We start from the raw sequence: 22,053 nt of genomic DNA on the forward strand, positions 1-22,053 counted from the left end.
CCATCCATCCATCCATCCATCCATCCATCCATCCACGCATCCATCCATCCACGCATCCATATATCCATCCCCCCATCATCCATCCATCCACGTATTCACGGATCCATCCATCCATCCATCCTTCCATCCATCCACTCACGCATCCATCCATCCATCCATCCATCCATCCATCCATCCATCCATCCATCCATCCATCCATCCATCCATCCATCCATCCATCCATCCATCCATCCATCCATCCATCCATCCATCCATCCATCCATCCATCCATCCATCCATCCATCCATCCATCCACGCATCCATCCACGCATCCATGTATCCATCCCTTCGCCTCCGCAACTAATATCGTGACAGCTTCAAGCAAGACTTCGAATCCTGTGACGATCAAGCAACTTGGCGACTGCATAACTGAAGCTCTGGCTGAGGCTCTCTGTTTGAAGAAGAGTACGCGGTAAGAAGCAATTTTTAATCATTGTGTACTTGTGAATGCACTGGTACGAATGCGTTGATTTGAACGGGTACTTGATGCTGGGTGGCCGGGCGCAGAATTCGATATAGCGCGGTCACTCGAAGAGAAAAAGTTTAGTGGGAACTGATCGATGAGTTGGTTTTTATGATTGTTGCTCTTCTTTTCGTGCCGAGCGATCAGTCCACGACAATGGTTCCAATTATTATTCAAAAAATGTTAGAACTGCGCAAATGACGTGCACATAGGCAATGAGGAACACACAAAACACCACAGGTGCAGTTGCGTGTTCTCGTTGCCTGTGTCCTCGTGCTTTGCGGAGTTTTAGCATTTCCTGAGATATGAACCAACAATCCCGCAAGAACGTCCTACTAAAAGTTTATATACTCTCGCAGCTGCACTAGCATCGATGGGCGAAAAGGATAACGCGAACTCTAACGTTCAAGTCTTGCAGGGCGGCAGAAAACGGGATGTACTGCAATTTCAAGGAAGGGAGCCGTAGTACAACTTCTCTTGTGACTAGGCGCCTCTTATAAAGACTCTACGCGAGGGATGTAGGATGCTCTACAGCGATGGCAGCGTTAACGAGTTTTGGGAACACTGCGTCACTTCTGCAGCTAGCACAATATGCGGCCAAATGTCCGCACTTTACAATGCGTAATCAGGAGTTTGTGTATTCTTGAAATGCGAAAGTAGACTTGAATTTTTTCTCTTTCCTCCGTGTAGTTTGAAAGGAATGTGAGCCATGGCCAATACAGAAAACTGTGTCACCTTATAGCTAGAGCAAAGCGTTTAATACTGAACAAAGTGCCTCAGTCACCAGGAAACTGAGATGCTATCATCTTGCAGCTGGGCGCACGAATGTTTGTGTCAGACCAGACGTTGCGCGAATGAAAGCCTAAGAAAGCGCAGAAAATCGCGCCAATGAACCACCGCATTTCGACATTTTTTTAAACATTGTGATATCCGGGGATGTGACTCCCTATCTGCGAGCGCATGCATTCTTATATTTCCTAAATGTGCAGAAAGAAGCAACAGAACTGAAACTTCCAGAATGCTCATAACAGGACTATCAAGTAAAGCTTGGGTTCGGGCTAGTTTTTAAACATTCACAAGGGTTTTTTGGCGATGTAAAGTTATTACAAGACGACGTTAAAAAATTGGCGGTGGTTTAGCTCTGGTTAAAACAGAAGTGACGCGATAGCTAAAGCTGGCCGATAGGAACTTGGTCACGAGACCAATAACGTGACGAACCACGTGATCACCCACGACGCCGCGCCGCCGGCAGCTGCTCCGCACCACGTGACCAACCACGTGATAGCGTGGCGGCGCCGCCGCTCTGAAGGCTCGAAATGCTTCAGTAATGTAGCTATCGCTACAAAAGGAACGAAAACACACGGACAACACGGTTAAGCGCACACTACCACGTGAAGGTTTATTGCGAGAAAAAGCAAAAAAAAATTGGCGGTGGTTTATCTCTGGTTAAACCTGGAGTGAAGCGATAGCTACAACTGGCAGAGTGGAACTTGGTCACGTGACCAACCAGTTGACAGCGTGGCGGCGCAGCTACAGGGTGGCGGCGCGATCACGCTGAAGAATCGAAATTCTACTGTAATGTAGCTACCGCTACAATAAAAACGAGAAAATCACACTTGAGAACTGATAGCCAACTTAGGAAATGACATTTAGGCCAATATATTGCTTCGTGGCAATTGGATAAATTCAAACTGGCAATTTTCGAATCCAGGTTCTTGTGGGCGCTGTGCACCGGAAGCGAGCGCTGGCCGTTCTTTTCATGCGTATCTAAGCGCCTTCAAAATCTATACGCTGCAATTTTTGTCTTGGACTAGAAGCTGCAATTCTTTCTTGGTCAGCACTACCGAAGGAACGCTTACGCAGTCACCTCACAAACCGGAATTCATTCGGATGGTTTTGATTATCTCCCTTCTAAATGTATTGCGGGATTTTGTCGAAATGGTCGTTTCTTAGGATTTTGCCTCGTAACTTTGTGGGGGAGGATCCGTCTGGGGTTTCCACACCGTGAACAATGAACCGCCGCGGTGGCTGAGTGGTTACGGCGCTCGGCTGCTGGCCCGAAAGACGCGGGCTCAATCCCGGCCGCGGCGGTCGAATTTCGATGGAGGCGAAATTCTTGAGGCCCGTGTACGGTGCCATATCAGTGCACGTTAAAAAACCCCAGGTGGTCGAATTTTCTGTAGACCTTCACTACGGCGTCTCTCATAGCCCGAGTCGCTTTGGGACCTTAAACCCCCATAAACCTAAACCTAAACGCCGTGAACAAAGGGCTGTCAAGATGCCATACCCTTGCACGGATTCGAATGCGTCCTGGTGCTCCCTTAGCCGATCGTTTAGGCAACGCCCGGTCTGCACTACGTAACCCTTTCCGCAAGAAAGCGGAATCTTGTAGACCACCCCCACTGAGTAGATGAATTTTTTCTCGGGTCGCACTCCACACCCTTCTTTAGCTTTATTGTGTTGACCTTCCGGCACACGTAATTGAGTTTTTTTCGGGGCAGAGAGCGCAACGTTCGCGTTCAGAGCAAGCATGTTGGTTGTGCAGAACAGGAAGGCAGAAACGCATTCTCCCTTTTTGACCCCGGGCACACTTAGTCGAAAGGGGGATTGGGATGTCGTGCATGCGGCAGGCACTGAAAAGATCCTGCTCTGAAGCTACAGATATAAAGGCTGTGCAGAAGTGAATGCCCAAGGTGCGTTCTAATGTGTGCAGCACTAAAGCTATTTGAAGAGAATTTTTCCTCAAAGAAGTCAGAGAACCACGCAGGAAGAAAACAAGAGACCGTTCGTCGTGCCACAGTACATGCACAGGATAACCCACCAGTTCAATAAAATCGGCAACGGGTTCGACGTGAACGTTGTGCTCTCTGTCCCAAACAAACTACACGGACTGTGCCGGAAGGTCAACACAACGAAGCCAAACGAACAGTGTGGAGGACGACACGAGACAAAACTCGTCGTCTGCTCAGGGGAGTGGTCTACGAGATTCCCCTTTTTTGCGGAAACACGTTCGACAGACCGGGCGCTGCCTCAAGGATCGGCAAAGAGAGCACCGGAACGCGCGCGACTCTCTGCAAAACTATGGAAACTTGGGAGCCCATTGTTCAAGGTATGGCAACCCCCCGACAGATCCTCCCCCACAAGTTTTCGAGGCAAAATTTCTAGTAAAGACCGTTTTGGCAAAATCCTGCAATACTTTAAAAAGGCAGATAATTGAGGGCTTAAGAATAAAGTCTGGTTTGGAAGGCGACTGCCCAAGCGTTCCATCGGTAGCGCTGACCAAGAAAGAAAGGCAGCTTCTATTTCAAGACAGAAATTGCTGCAGATAGATTTCGAAGGCGCTTAGAGACGCGTGAAAAGGAACGGGCTGCGCGCGCTACCCTTGCACAGCACCAAAAAGAACCCGGCTTCGAAAATTATCAGAGTTTGCAGTTAAGTTACCGCATTGCCGCGAAGCAACATGTAAATTTCACTTCGTGTATTAGTAGCCACGTGTGGTTTTTTTTCTTTTTTACTTTAACTAGCAATACACCTTCGCATCGTAGTGTGCTATTAGCCGTGTTGTCCGTGTGTTTTTGTTCCTTTTTATCGTCGTCTTGTAGTAGCTTTTCAGCGCCAAAAAATGCTTGTGAACCGGACCATAGCTTCAGTGTGAGTTCACGAAGCATCTGCTGACTAACAAAAAACTGGCGAAGTAAAGAAAATGTGTTATTCACTGGTGCTTTTCTGTTGTCGCTTTACATTGTAACGGATTCTCGTGCCTAATTTTTCCAGTATTTTTGGAACCACATAAAACCTTCCACGCTAGATATTCAAAATTCATTCCATTTATGCCGCCCAGTTTATGGCTGCCTGCTTTTGTCTCAGTGTATTTTCTCTACGTCTTTAGCAATTCGACTCAATGCCGGTTTTGTGACAGAACATATATGTAATATGTGCGCATAGCATAAAAAAATTGGTCCCAGAAAAGCGAGATATCACAAGAAATGTTTATTATATGAGGTTACTTACGGGTGGGATGGAATCGTAAAGGTAACGAGCATGAAAAAATTTGTGATGTACCTAGTTTAAGTTGAAATTATATTTTCAAGATGTTTTAATACTGTGGTCAAAATACCGTCATTTTGGTGTTTGCTGAACGCGCGAACGTGGCTGGTATCTCCAGCCAGCATCGTAGAGAGAGAAGAGAACAAACTGAAGAATAACAGCAAGAACGGTCTACCGTGTAAGTGTGTTCATGAGAGAGTTTGTTTTGAAAACTTGTGTTTTTTAGTCTTAAAAATAGGGTCAACATTATGACTTTCATTTTTGTCGTCAATTGCTTTCGCCTCAGCAGCGCATGGTGCTACATTTGCAAGAATAATTTCCTTTGAAATTCTTAGTAATAATTTAGACCAGTGTTATCTGTAGGGGCACCAACAATATAATACTGTAACTCTTTCTACAAATATATTTGCATCTTTTAAAAGTCAATGCCTCCACTGATCTCACAGCTAAATGCAAAATCGACATCGCGATGATATAAATTAAGTAATGCTTCGGCGAAAACACATTACGACAGTGGTGGCCAGGCAGTCATATGCAATGAGCCAAAAAAAAATAAGACTTTTATGAAGACCCGCAGTAAAAGGAGGGCATGGAACATTTATTTGGATATCTTGCAAATGTTGCTGGCAACAGTGAATCCTACTCATGGAGCGATAGCTCACTGTGCTTCAGCATTGCGATGCCTTATTAGCGCGTAAGCACTAATGCGATCGGCAGCAACCTCGAGTAAAAATCATCTGTTTTTTTTAAAGCGACATTTATTGCCTCAGAACATCAATGATGGGCGAAGGTGCGATGGAAGTTGTAGTAGTGATTAAATTAATGAAAAGGTTAGCTGATTTGATGAAGTCCAGTAGAGAACAATGGTAAGGTCCCTCCGTCCAGTCTATATATGAAGCAGGGTTGCTTGGTGAAAGACTCGCTGCCTTCAGGTGCCTGATTCTTGTAGGCTTGAGAGCTGGGCAGTCCCAGAGTAAGTCATGAATGTCGGCTTTAATGTCCTCGTGTTTACATATCGGACACCCAGGCCGAGGAAACAAATCTCGGTAGTGAGGCCACTTCCGAGTGACAGCAGGTGTGAGAGCACCTCGACCCGGATCCTCCTAAGCGCAACCTCCTCTGCACGGCTAAGACCGCGGGGGAGGGTTACCGCACACGGAGGGATGAGAGCACGTGTGCGGCGCCGGAGGAGTTCCTTTCTTGATTAAAGGAGGGTGAAGTTGTCCAAATGAAGGAGCAGAGACAATGATGAGCCTGTAGCCGCGAGGCGGGTCGCTAAATCTACCTGGCTTCGAGAGGTCGGCAGATCCCGTGGGGCCCACTCAATACGTGCTGGCTGCGGGATGCGTGCCGCGAGCCGGTGGATGTCCTGACATGTTGGACAGCGTCTAACACGTCGTAGCAACTGGACTACTTTAAGGGCGTCAGTGCTAATGACAACGCGGGCCGCAGGGAGCATACTTGTGGCTGCCACGGAGCCGAGTGCTTCTTGAACTGCAACGAGCTGAGCACGAAAGGACGAAGGGGTTCCGTAAGCTGAAACCTAGAGGTTTGATTCAGGGCAGGTCTGTACGGGCAGTAGACTGCTGTTATGTTTGCGTCTACGTAGACAATGGATCTTTCAGGCAGGTCAGCATCTTGTTCTTACAATTTCTGGCGAAGGAATGATGCCGAATTAGCAGATGTTGGTCGGCGATTATCTGTTGGCTTGTCGCTGAGCTGCACAAACTTCTTGGGGGAGGAAATGGCGTTGGCGGCTGAAGAATGAAGTGTGACGTTGCACATGTACTCAGTGCATGCGTGGAGTGCGATAGATTGGCCTTAAGTCTGCGCGCATCACGGCGCTGCTGCACCAGCTCATCAATGGTATTGAGCTGCGCATTATCTTGTATAGCTATGACCGGTGTGATGCGTGGGAGGCACGTTAGGGTCCTCTTAGCCTCTCGGTTTACGGCTACAACGCGATCCCGTCGGGTTCTTGTAAGATGTTGAAACTGGGCTTGATAAACAATACGTGGCTGCAGAACTGCCCTCACCAACTGCCTTGCAACAAACGAGCCGGCGCCACCCGTTTTAGTAGCACTTCTTCTAGTCAAACCTAAGGTCTGAATAGCTTGCTGTTTGCCTGAGAAAGCCATGCAGTCGTTGATCCTGATTGGTGAATCGTTACGCCAAAGATCTTTACACTCGAACTTTTCTGTAGGGGTGTGCCTGATAGACAAAGGCCGATTAGGCTTGCAGGAAGTTTACGGCGTCGCCAGCGGTTGGCAACCGACGTGTATGTTGTTTTATGCACGGAAAGCTGAAGTCAGATGGATGATGCGTAATTAGAGGTAACATTCAAAGCATATTGAAGGGCAGCCTCCTGAGGGCGGAGATCTTGGTACTCCACACCGTGATGTCGTCAGCGTACTGAAGAAATTTTATGTCACGGATGTCATGTAAGCGCCAAGCCAGCGGGATGAAAGCAATATTAAATAACGTCGGCGACAATACTGATCCCTGGGGCACGCCGCAGAGAGGAACAAATGATCCGACCGCTTCGCCGCTGAGGCGTATTGCAAATTTTCTGCCTTCCAAAATGGTCCGACCAAACTACGCACTCTCAGAGGAAATGAAGCATGTCAATGAACTTCAGAATGGCGGCATGACTGATGTTGTCATATGCCTTTTCAACGTCCATTGCTAAAACGGGTCGCACACTGCGGCTGCGGGTAGATTACAAAACTGCAGATGTCAAGACAGCCAACCCGTCCTCTGTACCAATATATGGACGAAAGCCAATTTGTGCGGTGTGATAAAAACCGTGCTGCTCTAGCCACCACAACAAACGAAGGCTTGAAGTGGGGTACCCGCAATCCTGGTGAGGGGCGTTAAAGTCGCCTCGAACTAAAATCTAACTCCCGGGATACTGCCGACGGACACATTTAAACCAGACAAGATTAATACAGGAGGAAGCGCCACCGGGTGGTCTAGCGTAAACTAAAATGAAACGACCGCAACGGTTCCCTTCTTAAATTTCGCGGCCACTAGTTGCCACTGCCGCTTGATACGACGTGCACCAGTTTTCGAGAGCAAGGCGTACATGTGGAAGACGTGAGTCCACATACACCGCCGCCTTTCCCGGGGGAGCGGCAGTTTGTACACGACGGTCTATCATTGGAGGAGACATGTAGGCACTGAAGCCTGGAATCGATGGCAAGGCGTTTGTTTCCTGTAACAACATGGCCCATACCTGGAGCTTGTGAATTTGTAGTCGGGTCTTGAGCTCTTCCACCTCGTGGAAATGCCGCTGCAGTTCCACTGCAGCACACCAGCACGACTGGAACTTGCCATTTCTAGTTAGTAGCCCAAGCGCTGTAGAATCACGGACGTCAGGTTGGACAACTGGTTAACCATAAACCGGAGCAAAGAAGTCGCAGAGTTGTCCAGTGGCATGGCGGTAATCTGGGAAGAGGCGGCAGGAAATGATACTGGTGGGCGGCAGGAAGGCGATGTTGCTGCGTCATTGATAGACGTGGCGGATGATTCCGCTGCCTGTCTACGTCGAGCGAGCAGTTCACGATGTTGCCGGAGCTTGGTGACCTCCGCTAAAAGGCGTGCGATTTGTTCGTCGACTGCAGCCATATCTTCCTGCGGTAGTTCAGGCACACTGCGCTGCTTTGTTGCCTGTTTTCGGAGGCGTTCTTTTCGCACAGTATCGTTAGAAGGCTGCTGAGCTGAAGGAAATGCGAGGTGTGCTCAGAAAGCTCCGGCCACTCGTCGTCATGCCACTGGACATCTGCGAACCGATTGGATGTCTGAAATGGATTGGGTGTCTGCAAATTGGTATGTTTTCTGTTCGCAGCTCGCCTGGCGCGAGCGCTCCATACCACGGCTCCGCCCGCTTAGGATCGTCTTCTGCGTGCCGCCAATCGGCGATTTCGCATTGATTCGATTGTTAGGCCCATTGTGCTCTACGCAGTGCCGGCTGGGGCTGGGAATTTTTAAAAATTTTTTCTGCCCACTCTAATTTCTTATTAGAATGCAGTAAACATTCTTTTTAGTTTTTCGGGAAGGAGGCATCTCCTCTAGAACATAATAGATGTTGTCTTTGGAAGCGAAATTGGGAGAGAGGATACAGGTGCTAAAGAATCGTGAGCCGCACTTGGAACCGCGAGGAGACACGTGCTGCTCGTGACCAGCGGTTTGGCGACCCCTGCACTAGGAATTTGTTTCTCCTGCACCATATATGCGTGAAAGCTAGAGTGGCTATTTCATTTAGTGAAGTGTCCTTCTTATAGTAGTAGTTCGCTCACACATGTTACCTTGGTCATTGCATAGTGTAAAACGTATCAATGTAATGATGATCACAACGAGAGCGTATAATCGGCAGCCAACGTTTCCAGCAAGTGGTAGTTTAAGAGCTGGCTGTCTTCAAGTCCTTCGCTCCCTCATTGGCACCGACGCTTTCGGGTTTTTGCGCTCGTTTTGGAAACGCCTAGTTCATTACTCTTTGCCAGTACGTTCACTGGAAGACAAATGACTTCTTATTGAATTCTGAAATTTTGTGTCCTGCGCGCAATCCTATGCGACCCGTGGTGGTCACTGAAGCACGAAATGTTCTTGTTCTTTAGGTATTGGATTTTTCATTTTTTATTGCCAGAAACATCCCTTAGCGTTTAGGAACACTCGAGAGTCTTGGTTAAAATGGTTTATGCAGTCAATATGAAATGTATAAATATAAATACACATAACAGCAAAATATAAAATGAACAAAGTTGAAGTGAAATTTTGTGTACGCAACAGCTACTAGTTCCATTAATTGTGTTTGGCATATGTAATTTTTTTTCACTTCCTTGCATAACACGCTTAAAAAAGATATTTCTTCTATTCACGCTCTACAGAAAACTGATCGTTCTCAAAAAGGATACCGAAAAGCACGCAAATGTTAACATTGTCCACATGTCGACCATTGAAAACGGTGCTTTTGTTTACTTATGAAGATGTCCACTCAAGGGTGGTTCTGACATACGACGACAGATGCCGGGCCGAACACTACATCAACGCAAGCTACGTCCCAGTGAGCACTGCACCTATTCATGCTTGTAATTACAGGCTATAAATCCATGTTAAGTTTTCTGAAGTATTAGCTTTATCGGAGTGAGCAATGATTGATTTAATGCCACAGTACAGAACAAACCTTTCATAAATTTATTTTGTAATTTGTAGAACTCTATACTCTGAATTTTGTTTTACTTCACTACTTTTACTTCAGTAGGGTACCCTACTCGGCATCGCTATAGTTAACCTCCCCGCCTTCCCGTCAATCTGTTTTTCTCTCAGACTCTCTAAGTAGCCAAGTTCCTTACGCAGATAGTCTCTGATAAAAGCTAAAACCTGTGTAATGTGATGACGCTGAACTAATTTTATTTTTATCTAGGGCGTGATAAACCAGCACCAGTACATCGCAGCGCAAGGCAACAGAGTTTTATTTGCGCGAAAATAAACACGTGTTAAAAAAGAAAACTCTCCACAATCCGCGAATGCCATTCTCACCATATTCCCCTAACCTTTCTCTTATTTTAGGCCCTACACCAAGCACCACCTCTTATTTTTGGTGGATGGTGTGGCAAGAGCATGCCTCTATGGTCGTAATGATATACGGCGTCAACGAGCTTGACGTGGTGAGCGCTTTCAAGTTTTTGTTCTTCTTTTCAAGATTTTGGGGCAGGAACATGGTGCCTTCTTTGACGAATAATTGATTCCACTAACGCTATGCAGCGGAAGTATTAAAATTCAGCAAAATTAATCGCAAACGTTTCTGGTTTCCCACACTTCTATCCATTGCAAAATTAATCGCAAACGTTTCTGGTTTCCCACACTTCTATCCATTGCATCTCTTTCTTGATCGTTTCCTTGAAAAGTGTAGTTCAGGCGAGCACGCACTCTAAGATGCACCCCTATAAGACATTTACAAATTACTTCTAACTTCTACTACGAGAGATGTATCGGAGCGCTTGCTGGCATCGTGCAATTTCGCGTCCCACTGACGACAATGCTTGCGTCTATGAACAGGAAAAAAAAAGCGAGAGCAAAGCGGGTGAGCCGGAGGTCAAGAATATATTTCTGCATAGTTAACTTAACACTTCTCATATTAGGTTTATTGAAGCAACATCGTTTAAAACACAGTAGCCGCCAGAATAAACGTTCCATTCTAAAGAAAATCTGGTAAAAGCCAATGGAAGTGAATATTTTCAGAAAGCACGTCGAACCAGACTCAATTTAGCAATAATAAAATATTTTAGTGCAAAGCACCATTTTCGTATTTTTATGCATGACGACGCCCAGTACTACGGTTATCTATCATTTATAGCATTTAAAACATTTAAACATTTAAAACATTTAAAAGAAAAGTCGCATTGAGGTGCCCGCACAGCAATGAAATGCTCAAAAGTTTTGCAAAAAAAAAAATGTGAGACTGTTGATGCCTTCGCGCGCAATGCGCTTAACACAACAATCACTTCCGTATTTGCTGCAAGACTTTTCCTAGTCGCACAAACATAAGGGCTCCCCTACGCATTTTCTCTTCTCCGTCTTGTCCAGCATTTTCCACTCCATTCCGCTGCGCCCCAAGCAGAGTCCACTCTTTCTTTCTATATTGGTATTCAGTGCGGCGCTTATCGTCAATTCCACGCAGTACCCCCTATCGGCCGTCCAACTCATTCCTCGTGGGACTGTGCTTTCAGGAGCGCTTAGCACAGCGGCAGGAAATGACTGGTGGACTGCGCCCTAAGCGAACCTGCCACCCCTGAACTCCTGGAACAGTCTGAGACCATGCATGTGGCCTGTCTTTTGCCCAACAAATTTGTTTCCGTCCGTCCATCTTGACTTCCAAAGACAGTCTTCTGGCGACCACAGTGCCACGCAGTACAAGGAAATACACTCCTTTAAGAAATGAACATTTACTTCTTCCGCTGCAAGAGACTCAGCCCACTAGGCGGAGGGGTTATGCCAGTACATTTCAGGTGCTAAGAATTCTCGAAAACTGAAAAATTCCGCGAGTTGGGCAATCTCAGTGATATACAGCGCATTGGAACTCTTAGGTCTGGCGCACTCCTATTCTCGGTCCTAACCTAAAAATCAAGAAATGTTCTTACATGAGCTTTTAGCACCTTTTTTTTCCTCTCTTCTGCTGTCTGCTTGATGATCGAGCCCATTGCACTTGAATGACATGAGTGGATGGCAAGAACCATCGCCGCCTTCCAAAAGAAACGAAACGCTTTCCCAAGCAATAGGTCCAAGGTTTTCCTCTATCTCTTATGTCATCAGCTTTATGAAGGGATTTGGGATCACAGGCCATGTCGCTGTCCTTCTCCTTCCTGACGTGAAATGTTCTGTTGTTGAGCTCCAACACTCCAACATTTACCATAGACTGGCCCACATGGGAAACATTGCTCTGTTCCTTCCTCGCCTCTTTCCTTTCATGTCGCTCTCATTGTGAATGCTCTAAGCTTTCGCGGTCCAATATTCATTTCCGCTGCACAGAGCTTTGCCGATGGTCTCTTCACTTAAACGCGACAGCGTTAAGGAACTTATGCTGCAGAAAATTCTGCATAGGCGTCGTTGACAGTGAGTGAGAAAGCCCCACACAGTAACCTAGGAGACATGTGGGCAACCTAGGTCTTGTTACATTGCGGCGTAGTTACAACCGACCCACCGGATGGCGAGCAATCTGCCTACCGCGGCAGGAAGAGTAACCTAGGTCGAAAAAAGCCCACCGCAAGGAGCACCCCTCATTGGAAAGAAGTGGCTCATCACTTAACGGCAGCACCAGGAGCGCTATGAGGACTCCCCAGGGATAAAAGAATGTAAAGCGGAGAACGAATAATTCTGCATATATGGGAATTAGTCCGTTATGCCTATGCGTCAAACCGGAGGGTAGAGCTTATGTGCACCCTACAATTCTTCTTCTTAGCATGCAACGACTCCATACTGCTCCATAATTCATGATCGTTCAGCAGCACAAACAAACAGGGCACACTGAAAGAACAGAGACACAGAACGGCGCTCAACTCGCGACCGAGTTTGATTGGCAGAACGCACAATAATGTATAAAATAGGAACTGCGCACATGCGCGCAGTCAACCAAACACGTTCTCGTAAAAAGTAAAAATCGTTTCAAAAGCACGGGAATATTCCGCCCAACCGCTATTCGCTGTGAAGCATGGCCATCTCGTAAGAAGATAGCGTCAGGGATGGAATGATAACACACCTATTGTTCTTCTTATAATATGGAATGCTTCAGCCACCAACCTGGTGCGTCAATCGGAACCGTCATGAATTGTAGCCAACCTGCCCAATCTGCCGTTCTCGTGCTCCATAACTCCATATGTAGTGCCCTTACCTACTCTGTATTGACATCCATCTATGCTAGTGGCATCAATTTCTCTACTTTCGCTCTCACACGCAAAAAAAAAAATTCACGAAGGAGCACATATCAATGGCGCAGTCAAATCCTGCAGCAAAACAGCCGCCCTTTCTGCCCTACTTATAGCTGCAGTCCATCCATCGACAGGCATCCTCACCGTCAACGGCATAGATCTACCGTGCAGTTGTCATCACCATGGGTCATTGAGACGGCTGTGAAGACCTTGTACGCCCAAGTCTGTAAGGTCCCCACAGCAATCAGGCAGTTTCTGCCGAGAGAAAATTACTGCACCCCCGAGTGAGTCATATGGTTTTTCGAGGCCACCGCAACGTCAAGGCAAGTACCTGCCCTTCTCTTCTGTATTTTAGTACGAACACCAGAAGAAAGATGTGCAGTACCCACCGTTGACTGGTCATTGCTTCCGTTACTACACAGGTTCTCTCAAATTCTCGCTCCGGAAACACAGTGGCCGTGCAGCGGTGGTGGTTACGTCAAAAGACTGGCTGATCGTTAACGCGTCCCTGAAGACAACAGAACCCGCTGTTACCGAAGAAGCGGCCGTGGCCCTAGCACTCGCAAAGCGGAGCGTGGGCACCGTGGTTACCGACTCAAAGACAGCCTACGGAAGCTTCCGCAGGGGGATAATCTCCTCCGCGGCTCGAGATATTCTATCCAAGAACAAGCCTCCGGGTAGAGCCATAGAGCTCGTTGCCTTCGAAACTGCTTATGACTCATTCGCCGAGAATTCCAGACCTCTTTTCACATGTTTCGGCCCCCGTCCCCTCTCTTTTGAAGTTTCGTATCTCACCAACTCATCTCCCGGATGTGCCTTTTTCAAGGCAGCGGGCGAACGCCCACTTCGTGAAGCGCAAAGCTTTTGAAGCGAAAAGCTTCACTACGCGGGTGAGAGTCGAGCTTCGCGTGAGGCGAACTAGTGAGTTATGCGCATGCGCGAAAACGAGTGACGTCACGCGCCGCGCAGGTGGTCGCTCCTCGCCGCTGCCGCAGCCGCCGCCGCCGCAAACTCCGTCGCCTGTCCTTTCGGCGCAGCCGCGCGCTACTGCACATGTGCGGGATGTGCATGCGCAACGAGGCTATATAATGCGCTTGAGAATATGCGTGCGCACTTCACATGGAAGGGAAGGAGAGTGCGGCTGCTGCTAGACTACGCAGAAATGCTGAGAAACTAAATTCGCCCGATATAGAAGTACTCGCTTGGGATTTGGCTGCCCAACAACGAAAAAATAATAAAGCCAAAGCTAAACGTGCAGCCGAAAAGCCTGAACAACGGGAAATACGCCTTGCTAAACGACGTCGGAAAGAAGCCGAAAAGCTTCTCTTGGCCGCATCTTCAGCCAGCAGCAGCCAAGCGAGTGAGGAAGAGGAAAAAAGAGAGTCATAAGAGGAAAATCCCAAGATTCACTGTTACAACGAACACGCGGTTCGACTAAGTGAAAGTGCGAGTGCGACTAAGGTGTTTACGACAGAATTTGTGAACAACTCATTCAGCCATGTTTGCATGCCGGCGCCTGCGCCACGGCAGATTACAAAACACAAAACTGAGCAGGGGGCAGGACACAAGAGAGAAGGAAACAGGACGAGCTCAGACTAACGACTGATTTATTGGAGAGAAACCTTTTCTAAGACACATATTGACAGAGCGCAACGGAACGAGGACGAGAAGAAGAAACACGAAAAACATGAAGGGCGCTGTTTTCTCTATGTCGTAGAAAGTATGAACCAACAGGCCCACACCAGAATCCTCTTGGAGGGAAAGCCCCTTCCTTCAAAAGCAAAACACGTGCCACAAACACTGAAAACACCACACCAAAGGAAATCATCTTATCATACCAAGACAGTGAAGCTCTTATACAGGTGTATCACTGCCTCACTGACACACTTATCAGGCCCATAACGTATACGATGTGCAAGGCTTCAATGATTTCACGTGACTTTTTGTCCCTTGCTCGGCCTATGATCTTTGTATACGTGAAAAGTGGCTTGCATTGTTCTTTTTCTTTTTCTTCTTTTGACAATACTGCTAGTGGCTTAGCAGGTGCTGCCCACTATGTGAAGTCAACGAGTTCTTGTGCTCTTGAAGACGCTGATTAAAGCAACGTAACGTCTGCACTACATATACGGAACAGCAGCCGACAGGAAACCCATAAACAACTTCTGCTCTGCAGAGCACGTACTTGGATCTGTGGTCAATTCCTCGTCCTGCTTTCTTTTGAATATTTTTATTTTTGTTCGTTAAAATGCAGAGACGAGACAGTATGTATGGAACAGAAAAGAGAACTTTTCCACCTGCTTCAGGGCATGCCATATCGTGTGCACATACGGGTGAACTTCGAATTTCCACCTTTCACTTTCAGCGAGATCCTGTTCCTTTGAATTGGACCCTAAGGACTTCAACGATGATTCCGCAACAGCCATAAGAAGAGTAGAGGAAGCCCAGCACAGAGAAGCCGGTCTACTTGACCGGTAAAACTGCACTGCAACATGTGCACAAGACTGTAGCGCCCTCTCTTGGGTGGCGCCGGGAATCCGGATATGCGCGCCACGCAGCGAAGAAAATAAAGACGGAACCTGGCCGTGGCTCGTGCTGCCAGGGCTCGTAGTTCGGTTCTGGCGTCGGTCCGCAGCAGCTGTCTTGTTCCTTCTCTCCTGAGGCGTTTTAGGCGTACAAATGGTGACCTACGACGAGCAATTACCTAGCCCGCAGCATCCACGGAACAGGGCTCACGTCCGCAGGACGTCTCGTCAATGCAGGTATGCCTCTCACCTTTCTGGCCCCAGAACCTGCAAGTTTGGTTCCACCAGATCGAGGCGCAATTTTGCCTTTCCCGCATCAGCTCGGAGACAAGGCGCTACTACCATGCCGCCTCGAGCCTTCCTCCTAATGTTGCCAGCGAGCTCTCCGACGTTCTTTCCGCCCCTCACGCGCTACACCTTATCAGCATCTGAAAACCAAGGTGCTGGAGAGATTTGTGCCGTCTCTCTTACGACACTTACGACAATTCCTGGGGCTGGTGAATTTTTCCAGGCATTTTATCCGGCAATGTGCAGAACTGCTCCGCCCGCTCACCGACCTCGTCCGGTAAACCGCTAGCCCGTCCGCCGCCATTTCTTGGTCATCAGAAACCCGGGCCGCCCTTACTGCCGGAAAGCAAGCAGTCGCGAACGCCGTGCTTCTTTTCTATCCGCGCAGCAACGCCCCTACGAGATTGATGGTGCATTTATCCAGCGTGGCCATCGGAGCCGTCTTACAGCAGTACATTAACTCCGAGTGTAGACCATTGTCTTTTTATTCTCGGTAGCTACTTTTTGCTGAGACTCGCTACATCGTCTTCGGCCGAGAGCTCCTGGACATCTACTCCGCGATATCGCACTTTCGGAATTCTGCAGAAGGATGCTAGTTTCACGTGCTGGCCGATCATAAGCCACTGGCGTATGTGTTCCGCACCAACTCATCGAAGTAAGTGTCACGCGAACTCCGTCAGCTCGCTTATATCTCGGAGTTTACTACCGATATCCGCCATGTGAAAGGTGCCGCCAATACCGCCGCTGATGCCTTCTCTCGTATAGCCACATTAGACACTCATCTCCCACAGTCGACTGGGCCGCATTCTCTTCCACCCAGCAGAATGACCATGAGCTCACCGCTTTTCGAGAGAACTCCCGTTTCTCCGATTACGTCTTGTGCCCCATCCCTGCTCGCCTGAGCCCTTGTGTTGCGATGTGTCAACGGACCTTCCCCACCCTTTTGTTCCGGCTTCACTTCCATTCTCTACATGGCATTTGCCACCCAGGCATTCGGGCTACTCAGCGCCTTTTCATCCAGCACTATGTTTGGCCCGGAATCAACGCTGATGTGCGCGCTTGGACGCGGCTGTGCCTGCCCTGCCAGACGACCAAGGTATGCCGTCATATAAAGACGCCTTCCTAAGCCTTCCTACCACCTGGCCGTCGTTTCGACCATGTAGATCTCGACATCGTGGGCCCTCTATACGCGTCTCGAGGCTACGTTATATCCTGACCATTGTCGGCCGCTTCACTCGCTGCCCGGAGGCAGTCCCTATTCCTGACATCACCGCAGACACTGCTTCCCGCGCCTTCATTTCTGCGTGTGTATCTAGATTTAGTTGTCCTTGCACTGTGACAACCTACCATGGACACCAGTTTGAGTCCTCTCTGTTCGCTCCCCTTAATCATATTCTCGGCGCCAGGTATTGCCGCACCACTGCATATCAACCGTGTGTCAACGGCATGGTAGAACGCCTTCACCGCCATTTGAAGGCCGCACTAGCTATCCGCCTCAATTGCGCCACCTGGGTCGACTCCTTGCCCCTTGTGCTCCTTCGTCTAAGGGCCGTCACCCGGGAATACATACAGTGCTTAGCTGCACAGTTGGTGTATTGTAGTGATCTGCGCCTTCCGGGAGACTTCTTTACATCACAGCAGCTCCCAGCTCAGCCCCAAGAATTCCTGCAATGCCTGCTGGACTGCATTAAAGACCACCGGCCCTACTCCACCGTGTCCGTCCCGCAACCATAGCATTTTCGTGCACCCTGACCTGTCCACTTCGACCCACGTTTTTGTGCGCCGCGACGCTGTCCAAGCACCACCAACACCGGCCTACGACGGACCTTTCAGTGTTCTCCACCGCACCCCAAAAACCGCCACCCTCCTACAGAACGGCCGTGAAGAGACCGTCAGCCTAGACCGCCTTAAGCCAGCTTACGTGAGGACCGCACTGGCAAGTCTCGCATCGCCGCCTGACCTAGTGCTCGAGTGCCATCGCTGGCCCTCCGACCATTTCTACTTCCAGTCCAGGCGGGGACCCCGTAGTGCCCTCTCTTGGGTGGCGCCGGGAACCCGGACATGCGTGCCACACAGCGAAGAAAATAAACACGGCACCTGGCCGTGGCTCGTGCAGCCACGGCTCGCAGTTCTGTTCTTGTGTCTGTTCGCAGCAGCTGATTTGTTCCTTCGCTCCTGAGGCGTTAAGCCTACAAGACCTAACAATTCAGGATCTGAGACATGAATATGCAATTCTCCACTTGACTAGCTTGGAGTGACAAGAATCTAACGGTAAAAGAGGCTTCTTTGATATTGGAGTGTAGGCCCAACACATATGGCCCCCTTCGTTAAAAAACAATCAAAATCTAGAAATTTAAACTTGATTTTCCAGGACGTTTGAATAGAAAATTCACATTAGTAGCAGTTGATTTAAAAGAGGCTAACTCTTCATTAGCTACCATTTGTAGGCTATCATCAAGATTAATATTTAAAAAGGATTAAAAATCGTCAACCTATCTAAACACTGATGTGATCCTGTCGTCAGTAAGCACACGCGAGAGCTAACTGTTAACTTCCGCTAAAAATATTTCAGTGAGAAGTGGAGCCACACTAGAACCTATAAAAATACCACGTTACTGCGTATAGAAGCTTTCCAGGAAGCATACAACGGTAGAAGAAAAATACAGTTTCAGCTGTTGCAGAAAATTTTCTATCGAAATGCCGCCCGCTTTATGGAAGGCCGCCGGAATCATAGTTGAACACTTTATGGTCCAATTCAAAGAAACAAGAGCTGGCTTTGCTCCGTATGTGCTCAAGCTATCGCATGGCCTGAAGAAGGTGGGAAAGAAATTCGATGTGAATGTTCTTTTTTCCGCGCCGTGCAAGCTGTCTCGTCTCTGCCTTTTAACGAAGAAAACAAAAATAATCAGAAGAATGCAGGACGTGGATCGACCACAGATCCAAGTTCATGCCCTACAGAACAGATGTTGATTATGATATTGCTCTCAGCTGCTGTTCTGTATAAGTAGAGAAGACGGGACGTTGCATTAATAAGCGTCTTCAAGAGCACAAGAACTCGTTGACATCGCATTGAGGGCAGCACCTGCTAAGCTACTGGCAGTCTTGTGAGAAGAAGAAAAAAAAAGGAACAATGCACGGCACTTTTCACACATACAAAGATTTTACGCCGCGCAAGGGACAAAAAGGCAGGCGAAATCATTGAAACCTTGCACATTGTAATTTATGGGCCTGATAAGCGTGTTAGTGAGGCATCATACACATGTATTAGAAAGAGCTTCAATTTCTAGGTTTGATAACATCCTTTCTTTGGGTGTGGTGCTTTCGGTGTTTGTGGCACATTCGTTTTGCTTTTGAAGGAAAGGGGTTTCTCTCAAAAAGTCAGTTGTTATTCTGAGTTCACCTTGTTTGGTTTTCTCCGGTGTCTTGTCCCCTGCTCAGTTTAATGTTTTGTAATCATATCATACCAACTAGCCCCTCATCGCTAACTCTTGTAAAACACGGCATAGAACGCGCTGCTCGATCCGTGGCGCTGGACCTAGCGTTTAAGGCATTATAGGCATAGCGGCGGGTATTTTCACGCTGTCGCATTAAAGGCCCCATTACACAGAAAATCCGGCGCCAGTGCTGTCGGCGTCGGCATTCTGAGCGAAACACCTTTAGAGTGGCGTAGGATGGCCCAGGTGGCCACCCGCCGGAGAGGCAAGCAACGTGTGCTACCTGGATTATGTTACCGTGTGGCGTCATCACAACCTGCCCACCGGATTGTGAGCAAATAGAAACCATATAAGACAGCAGTTAAATCAATGATTGATCGCTAGAGGTTGCACGAGAAGAGAAAGCTGGGTCTTAAAAAGCATCGCCGCTGGCAGCGCCTCCCATCGCAATGCTGTGGAACATCTCTTCACCGCTGCTTCATTGCGAAAGAAGTGGTGCGAGGCCTCCGAGGGATCTATGAATGTAAAGTTCAGAATGACCAACTCCGCATATATGGGAATTAACTCATTAAAGCTATCGTGTGATGCCATTAAGATGGAGTGTCCTCTCCAGTTTTTGCAGCTAGCTACCTCTTATCATAAAATGCCTTATGCCGTTCCCAGTTACAATAACACAAAAACCCCACGTTAGATAAATTTACCATCCATTTCCGCTATGCCTTCGATAGCGAAACTAGCGAGAAATGTGGCTCACTTGCCAGCGGCACGGCCACGGGTACCACTCGTAACCACCACCTATAGCTGTCGCGCGAACCGACTTTACACTCCAGTGCCAAATATCACAGTTTTCCGCCCATACCTCTGCAATTCTTATTTCGAATATTTTTGGATGACTTTGCATTCCCAATAAGGCGTCTTATCAGCATCTTTCTTTTTTCGTGGTTCCACCGATTGTTGGAACATGCGAACTTTCAGTACAATATCTATAATATGACTTCACTACTCCTTTACTTGTTCTTTGTGCATGCAGAATTATACATAAATGTAAGTGAAGGGGTTTTAGTGAATTCAGAGCTATATGGTCCTGGTGCTGTAAAGTGATTCCAGAGTATTTGGAACTAAATAAATGAAACATCGTATGTGAACTAAATCTAATATTATTTTTCAGTTAATATCTGCCATTTCTCGGGCATGTTCCGGCTTGGCAATACTTTGCATTTGCTCGACGCATTTCGGCGGCGTCGAACAAGGAAAAAATAGGATATCTCACGCGGTCGCTTATTTCTTCCTAAAGAAATTACCTGACGATTACGATTCTCAGTAATGCAATTACTGAGTGTCGCTGCTGTGGTACTCGAAACATAGGCAACCGCACGAAAAGCAAAGAGGCTCTGGGTTTCGACTTGTGCAACGCGCACAGCGCTCCATTACCGACGAGCCTCGCTCCCGGCGAACGACCACCCGCATGTGACCTGCCCTACTCCGGCGCCCTCTTTTTCGAGCGATTCATGCCTTACTCATGACGTTATGTCCTGCAATAGCAAATAATTTTGCCCGAAAATTCATGGGCGCTACCCTCACTGTGGAGAAGTGTCCGTTGACTTCCACATGGTTCTGAATCCTGCCAGAAGAATCCTTCCCTCCCCCAAACCCTTTCCCTTTCCAAAATGCATATGAGGCAGCCCTGATCAATGTTCAGGGCTGGAGTCTCAAAGGCCTCTAGTCCAACGGGCTCTAGTTGTGGCATCATCCAGCCGGGTCCCGGACTAAGGACTCCACCTATGTAAAGGGCCATTTTTGGCCTGCAAGCTGTGTTCACTAAATAAAGTTTTCGCCACCACCACCATGACGTTATGAGTGAGCAGACGACAGCGCACTCTACTCTGATGATCCGCGGCCACGCGCAACCCGCATATTCAATACCGTACTGTGCCTTAATTCCTCGTTCAGAGGAGCAGCGCAAATGATGCAAGCACGACAGACACTCAAAGGAAACAGCAGGAGCACTGTACCTTCCTCCTCCGCTTTCGTGCTCGCGCTCTCTTCACTATCGCTGTCTTCCACCCTCCGCCGCGCCCTGCGCTCGGTTACGTAGAGGCACGCAGCCCAAAATCGGGAACGGGCACCTAAGAGCTTTGCTCTAAAACAAGAAAACTGGAAAGAGATGGCCACTTTGCATGGTGCATACCCCAGAAAATCAAAGGCGGAGAGTAGAGAAAAAATCGGCCTCGCATGCGCGGAGTGCGGGGTTCGGTATCAGGAGAGCACGTTGTTGGGCGAGTCGGTCGTACATACTTAAAGAAGGGAATTGCGCTAAAAAAAGACACGGAGGAGAAAAGACAAGGACGGGCGCTTTCCTGTCTGGTGCTCGGCTTCTTAAGGATGAAATGCTTAGAAAATGAGTATTTTATCTTACCTTGAATCCAAGCCACCAGTAGCGATCTGCGTCGCTCATACTAATACAATGTCATCATGAGCCTTTTTTGTTTGATTGTGAAAGTATGATCTCTGCTGGCTTGTTCTGCTGCTGAGAAGCGTTTGCACCCACTTCACACACTGAGATAAATGTTTGTTACTTATCGTAATTTCCTTTTTTATATTACAGTGAAGGATGCCAAAAGTGCGGCGTATTCTGTGTCCTGGCCTCCATCTGCGACCAGCTGAAGAATGAACACGAGGTCGATGTCTGTCGTTGTGTGGAGCGGGCTCGTACCAGCCGTCCTGAATTCATCACCAATGCTGTAAGGACTCTGTACACAAAGCTTCTCGCGAAACCTAGCACTCATCAAGCTCTTTCTGATTTATTTTCCATAAACTTTAACAAATCTTGGCCCCGA

The 22,053-nt window shown here is 48.0% G+C and overlaps 1 protein-coding gene across 13 annotated transcripts in view; it reads left to right on the plus strand.

Annotated features, from left to right (window-relative positions):
• LOC144110183 (uncharacterized) overlaps window positions 1–22,053 on the plus strand; it is a 147,276-nt gene that overhangs the window by 93,371 nt on the left and 31,852 nt on the right. For 4 of the 13 annotated variants that reach the window (XR_013309759.1, XR_013309760.1, XR_013309758.1 and 1 more), the window contains one exon: window positions 21,822–21,957. Coding sequence is in view for 1 of the 13 variants with exons in the window: in XM_077643018.1 (XP_077499144.1) it covers window positions 21,822–21,957 (136 nt within the window). In the remaining 12 variants the exon portion in view is untranslated. Of the gene's footprint in view, window positions 452–9,435; window positions 9,612–10,117; window positions 10,216–13,085; window positions 13,296–21,821; window positions 21,958–22,053 lie in introns of those variants that run through there. The other 9 variants (XR_013309751.1, XR_013309750.1, XR_013309747.1 and 6 more) reach the window with 7 other exon arrangements.

This window comes from Amblyomma americanum, chromosome 11 (genome assembly GCF_052857255.1).
Source record: "Amblyomma americanum isolate KBUSLIRL-KWMA chromosome 11, ASM5285725v1, whole genome shotgun sequence".
Taxonomy (NCBI): Eukaryota; Metazoa; Arthropoda; class Arachnida; order Ixodida; family Ixodidae; genus Amblyomma; species Amblyomma americanum.